General features: G+C 40.2%; 1 protein-coding gene across 1 annotated transcript in view; it reads left to right on the forward strand.

Moving 5' to 3' along the window:
• LOC147174965 (filamin-C-like) overlaps positions 1–6,111 on the forward strand; it is a 43,124-nt gene extending 37,013 nt beyond the window's left edge. The window contains 5 exon segments of the mRNA XM_086073147.1: positions 458–590; positions 1,438–1,614; positions 1,693–1,911; positions 3,003–3,248; positions 5,428–6,111. Coding sequence (XP_085929273.1) covers positions 458–590; positions 1,438–1,614; positions 1,693–1,911; positions 3,003–3,248; positions 5,428–5,615 — 963 coding nt within the window. The 3' untranslated portion in view covers positions 5,616–6,111.
• The last annotated feature ends 327 nt before the right edge of the window (positions 6,112–6,438 follow it).

Consider the following 6,438-nt stretch of genomic DNA (forward strand, 5'->3'; position numbering starts at 1 on the left):
ACTGAGGGAATACCAAAGTCGACGTAAACATGTGTCGAGAAAGCTTGTGTCAGAAATCGGACTCAATTCACACTTGCTCCTTTTATTTGCTTTCACACTTTGCACACCCAGCAATATTAAAACCAGCTTCTTCTTTTTTTTTTGAATGGGGGGGGGGGGGGGTGTCACTTCAGAGCATTTTCTGCCACTCGAGGCTTGCTGAAGTGCAATATCAGAGCAGGATTTCAAATGTCAGGGAAGCTCTCATGTCTGCGGCGGCCGCTGGTCCGCCCGCAGGGCACAAACACTAAACGCCTCGCTATAAACTCTGACCTTTCCTGCCTCGCGCGCCCAACTGCTCCATCTATTCCCGTCCGGCCAGGATGAATCACATGCTGGCCGTCCCTGGAGGGCCACGCACACACACACACACACACATGCGCATAATGTGATCACATTTTTAACTCTCTTTTTTTAGGAGAAGGATTTGAAGGTAAACCAAGAGGCCTCGTTTATGGTGCAGCGCAACGGCACTCGCGGTGTGGTGGACGCCAAAGTGCACACGCCCTCCGGGTGCTCCGAGGAGTGTTATGTCACCGAGCTGGATGGCGGTAAGCCACTCGCTTCAAAGCACTCGCTCGTTCCTCTCAACTTACATCGCAGGTCTTAATACCTGAATCCGTTATTTATTTTGCTAGCCCGCTATTTATGTTCTATTTATAAACAAACCGCATTGCCGCCAAGTGCAAGTAAAAAAAAATAATAATAAAAAACTAAAGCAGGGCATATATTTGTCAGTCCCACTTGAATTTAAATGTAAAAGTGACACATAATAGATTTAAACACCAAAATGTTGAACTCAAGCATATAATAACCAAAGTGTGTTAGCTTAATGCTACGATAACGTGAAACACCATAACTAACTGAAATGAGCTTAGGTGTGACGATCATTTTAAATAAAAGGGGGCAAATCCAGGTCCAGAAAGTAAAAACCCTGTTACAGTTTGGTTTTAGCCCCAAGTGCTAGCTAGCTAGCTAGCTCCCTAGCTAGCTCCCCGGGTGCTCGGTTACCTGATAGGGAGCTAGCTAGCTAGCATGAGGGGCAAAACTGTGGCAGGGTTTTTACTTTCTGGACCTGGATTTGCCATCTCTGATTTCAAACCATCAAACAACTGCTACCTTACCACTAATGAAGCAGCAACACATACAAATAAGAGTTTATACACTCCTAAAATAAAAAAATTCGCAAAAATTATTTTGGGGTAAATCTTCTCATCGTCGTTGGTCTCCACGAACGCTATAGTTTGGAACACTATGGTTTGGTTGTGCACTGTGTGTATTGACCTGTGAACTATACAGTACTAAAATACTAAAATATAATTTTAAAATCCCGAGTGTGAATCCATTTTCATATTTCAGACCCCCCCTGACATCGTGTATGCTTTTTTTTTTCCGCAGACAAAACCACCGTCCGCTTCATTCCCCGCGAGAACGGCGTTCACTCCATCGACGTCAAGTTCAACGGTTGCCACATTCCCGGAAGCCCTTTCAACGTGCGGGTGGGAGACACCGGACTGATCGGAGATCCGGGCATGGTCACGGCGCACGGCCCCGGACTGCTGGGCGGAAACACAGGTGGATGCCACCGTCGCCACGTGATCGGATTTTTATTTTTTTTTTTTAACCATCCGCATCTTTGATTTCTTCATGTAGGCGTGCCCTCCGAGTTTGTGGTCAACACGTGCAACGCCGGCCCGGGGACGCTGTCGGTGAACATCGACGGGCCGTCCAAGGTCAAGATGGACTGCTGCGAGTGTCCCGAAGGCTACAAGGTCACCTACATTCCCATGGCGCCCGGCAACTATCTCATCACCATCAAGTACGGCGGCCCGCAGCACATCGTCGGAAGCCCTTTCAAAGCTAAAGTCACTGGTGAGCGCCCGACCGCCCGTAATTCGCGCCATTAGGAGAACAATTAATTGCTAATAATAATAATAATAATAATAATAATAATAATAATAATAATAATAAAAGGCTGCAGCTACAAAGCCAATTCCCAAAAAGTTGGGACACTATACAAATTGTGAATAAAAACTGAATGCAATGATGTGGAAGTGCCAAATTGTAATCTTTTTTTCAGAATAGAACGTAGAGAACAGGTCAAAAGTTTAAAGTGAGAAAATGTATCATTTGAAGGGAAAAATATGTTGATTGTAAATTTCATGGCGCCAACAAATCTGCAGAAAGTTGGGACACGGCCATTTTCACCACTGTGAGGCATCCCCTCTTCTTCTTACAACAGTCTGCAAGTTTGGAAATAGGAATGTTGTCCCATCTGTTTTTGGGATTTAAAAAATCATATACTATATTTCTGAAGGGGAGGCGGGGGGGGGCTAGATTACAGTCAAAATCATAGAAAAAAAGCTATTTATATTTTTAAGTTGACAAAAAAGTTGTATATTAAGGACAAAAAGTTATTTGAGATGAAAAGTCAACACTATTTTAGATTAAAAGTGTAATTTTACAAGTACCTGTATCAATTTGATATTTTTGAGAAAAAAAAAACCCCATTTCAGATAAAATGTCAATCTTAGAAGAATAAAAACAAAGCATTTTTATATTGAACTCACAATTTTACGAGAATAAAGTTGTATATTTTGGGGGGATGAAAATGCTTATATTTTTAAGATTAAAATAATAACAATTTTTTTTATGTAACATCATTTAAGAATTATTATTACAGTTTTTTTAATACTACAAAATGCCAAATTTGAACATTTTGGAAAACAATAAACACTTTCTAGAGTACTTTTTTTGTTGTTGGTAACAATAAGTTAATGACTTGGCTACAAATACACAACTTTTTGAAATTCTCAAATAGAATTGAAATCTTGTAGTCTAATCCTTTTTCCCCCTAATACGCCTTCATATTTCTCCATTTTGGTCGGGAGTTGGATAAAAAAAGAAACGAGCAGCTGCACTGACCTTTGACCCATTTGAAAACTTTGTTCTGTGTCTTGCAGGCACCCGGCTGTCAGGCGGCCACAGCCTCCACGAGACCTCGTCCGTCCTGGTGGAGACGGTTACCAAATCGTCCAAAGTGGGCGGCGCCGCCGCCGCCGCCTTCAGCTCCTCCGCTTCCTCCTCCACTACGGCGGCCTCGGCCAAGCTGACGTCGGACGCCAGCAAGGTGGTGTGCCGCGGGATGGGCCTGAGCAAGGCCATGGTGGGACAGAAAAACAATTTCACAGTCGACTGCGGCAAAGCAGGTGAGGCTGATCATGTACACGTAAGTCATCATTTCACGAGGCACTCGGTTTGCCTCGTTTGCACCCGTTTTTTTTCTCCAAATGAAAGCAGCTGTCTGCTCCAGAAAATTCAGTTAATTATTTATTTTTGAGAACAGCGCTTTACTATGATCCCAATAGATGGCACTTTATGGTGATAATAATTTGTATGTGCACAAATCTTTATTTATAATTAAATTAAGGATTTTTTTCTTTTTTGTTTTAGTGATATTTTTTTTTACATTTCCAAATAGTTCAAGAGACCACTTAAATAAAAATAGAGTTCCAAAGTTTAATAAATCAGACAGTGATGGCACAGCACTCGATTTGAATTTTTATTCATTTTTTCTTCAATCAGAAATGCTTTACGGTTGTTAGGGGGAAAAATATTTCACAGGTGGTACATCGATTTGAATTTTTATTCATTTTTTCTTCAATCAGAAATGCTTTACGGTTGTTAGGGGAAAAAATATTTCACAGGTGGTACATCGATTTTAATTTTTATTCATTTTTTCTTCAATCAGAAATGCTTTACGGTTGTTAGGGGAAAAAATATTTCACAGGTGGTACATCACTGAAAAAAGGTTGAGAACCACTGCTTTAGTGCATCAACGCAATCAAATTCTTATCCATCAATGTTCAATCGCGCCTTTTGAAAATCACAAAAAAGACAACTTTTGGAGAAATAAATAAATAAATGTAGCAGAAATTGCTGAATTAGCTAATGATAACCTCCCTAAAATACACCCTAATTGATTTTTTTTTCTCAAATCAGTGTTTTTAGGCAGCACAAGACAACACATTCACCATTATTGTAGCCGACAACAACAAACATTTCTTAAATATGACCATTTATAGGGGAATTCTTACTCTGCCATTTATTACCCCTGGTTCAGGTTCATCCATGTCGCTGCTGTCACTGTTTTTTTTCCCACCGAAAAGACCCCAAAAATCGACCATAGTTTTCTTTTCCTGTCTTTATTAAAAAACTTTTTTTACATCGTGTCAACCAGGGCTGCGGCTATCTAATATTTTTTAGAGTCAATTAGTGTACCGATTATCCCATCAGTGAATCAGATTTTTTTTTTTTAACGATTATTGTGTGTATGTTAGCATTAGCATAATCATTTCCAGCTTCACGTTCTACATTACATTATCTTTGACTGGGTGTCTATGCCTTTAAGAGGTGGAGCCTGCCCTGGTGAGTGACGTGGGTTCCATTTAATGAAAGTAGAGTTGCTTGTTGTGAGCTCAGTTTAGCAGCTTGCTGTTAGCTGGCTAACAGTTAGCAAGTCTGGCGTATGAACGTTCATTACGCATTTCTTTTGTTAAATTAGACAATAATGAGTACACCAATCGTAGACGTTCTGTTGTGTAAGATTTTTTATTATAATCATTATAATTATAATAAATTATCATTATAAAATCTTCCCTGCAAAGCTTGGAGGCAGAGATTTTACTTCACTTTTTTTTGGAATTGAGTGCGGTTAACTCATTTACTTGCAGCCATTTTCACTGAAGCAACCCCCTTCACTCATGGCTGTTTTACTGGATTTTGACTGATTTTGCAAGGCCCACAGAATAATGTGTTTTATTGCTATAAAAACATGGAACCTACCAAAAGAAACATTAGAGTCTCTTTTCTTTCATCAGGAAAAAAAAGTATATTTCTATCGGTTTCCGTTTTGCAGCAATTAGCATTAGACTATAGCTAAGTTTCATCATTATTCACATTCCTGGTGAAAACAATGGCAAAAAGAGCTTGTTGCAACATAACATGGCCCTGGCTGATCTCTTATACTCTGCTGCCATCTGCTGGCCGTTTTTTTGTAATAACTACCATTGCTTGAAGCCACCTCTTAATGTCAGAACCTGCATCAAAGCCTTCTGTATGCTCTTGCATAAAAAACTTATAAATACGTTTTTGGGAGTGAAGGACAAAGTATTAAATAACGTATTTATATTAGTTAGTTATATTAGAGTCAATTGCTACAGGCCTATTTGTGTAATCTGCGGACAGCGGAAAAAAAATTATAGGGATTAAAATTAGAAAGTCATCAGAAAAATAAAGACAAATACACAACATGTAGTTATGTCCGGTAACGACGTACGTATTTGTCGTTCACGCCTAATGTTGAATGTTGCTGTTGTTCGTGCACAGGCAGCAACATGCTGATGGTGGGCGTTCACGGACCCCACGCCCCGTGCGAGGAGGTTTACGTGAAGCACACGGGCAACAAGCTCTACAACGTCACCTACAGCGTCAAGGACAAGGGCAGCTACACCGTCATCGTCAAATGGGGAGACGACAACGTCCCCGGGAGCCCCTACAAAGTGCCCGCGCCATAAAATCAAAGCGGCGCAGCCCACCATTTCTCTTTATCAGCATCAAGCAACCCCTGTCGGCCCCTCCTACGCACCCGCCCGAGCCATCATTTTGGTGGCCTCCACTTTGGACTGATAACAATTGACTGCACTAAAGCTTAAGGCGGTTTCAGTGAGTGGATATGTGTGTGTGTGTGTGCGTGTGTGTGTGTGTGTGTGCGCGTGCCAAATTGTGTGTTGAATCCCAGACGCTGCATTTACAAAATAAGCATCGGAATGTCAAGGCAACAAAGTGTGCTTTACGATCGTGAGTGATGTTTGTTTGGCAGTTTCTCTTTTTTCCCCTCCGCTGTGTTGTGCAAGTGTAATATGTGAACGTTGACATGGAATATAATCACAACAGTATTCAAGCGTGGCACACTGTGGTTTTTCTATGGTTTCAAAAGAACAATTGCCTTTTTTTTTTTTGTTATATTAACCTATTTTTGCAGATCCAATAAAGATTTCATTGATACATTTACCCAATGGATAATTATTTAATTGCAAGTTTTGTTGACTCCCTTTAATGCAATTTCTGGAGAAATTTCATGTGAAGGCTGCGAGGCTGAATGAAAAATTGAAGTTGAAGTTGGAATGGCTTGAATCGGTACAAAAAAATAGCAGAAGTTACTCAAATTTCTTCAAAATAATAGTCAAACGTTACCATTTTTTTGTTTTTTTTCTCTTAGAATGTCTACATTTCTTAACAGAGTCAAACTGTTCCGGCTTTAAACTGTTCAATGGTATCCCTACCGCCAAAAGTTAGATTTTTTTGTTTTTCACTTCAAATTTCGAAAACATTTTTTTT

This window comes from Leptonotus elevatus, chromosome 4 (genome assembly GCF_054856555.1).
Source record: "Leptonotus elevatus isolate MCC_2025b chromosome 4, RoL_Lele_1.0, whole genome shotgun sequence".
Classification (NCBI taxonomy): Eukaryota; Metazoa; Chordata; class Actinopteri; order Syngnathiformes; family Syngnathidae; genus Leptonotus; species Leptonotus elevatus.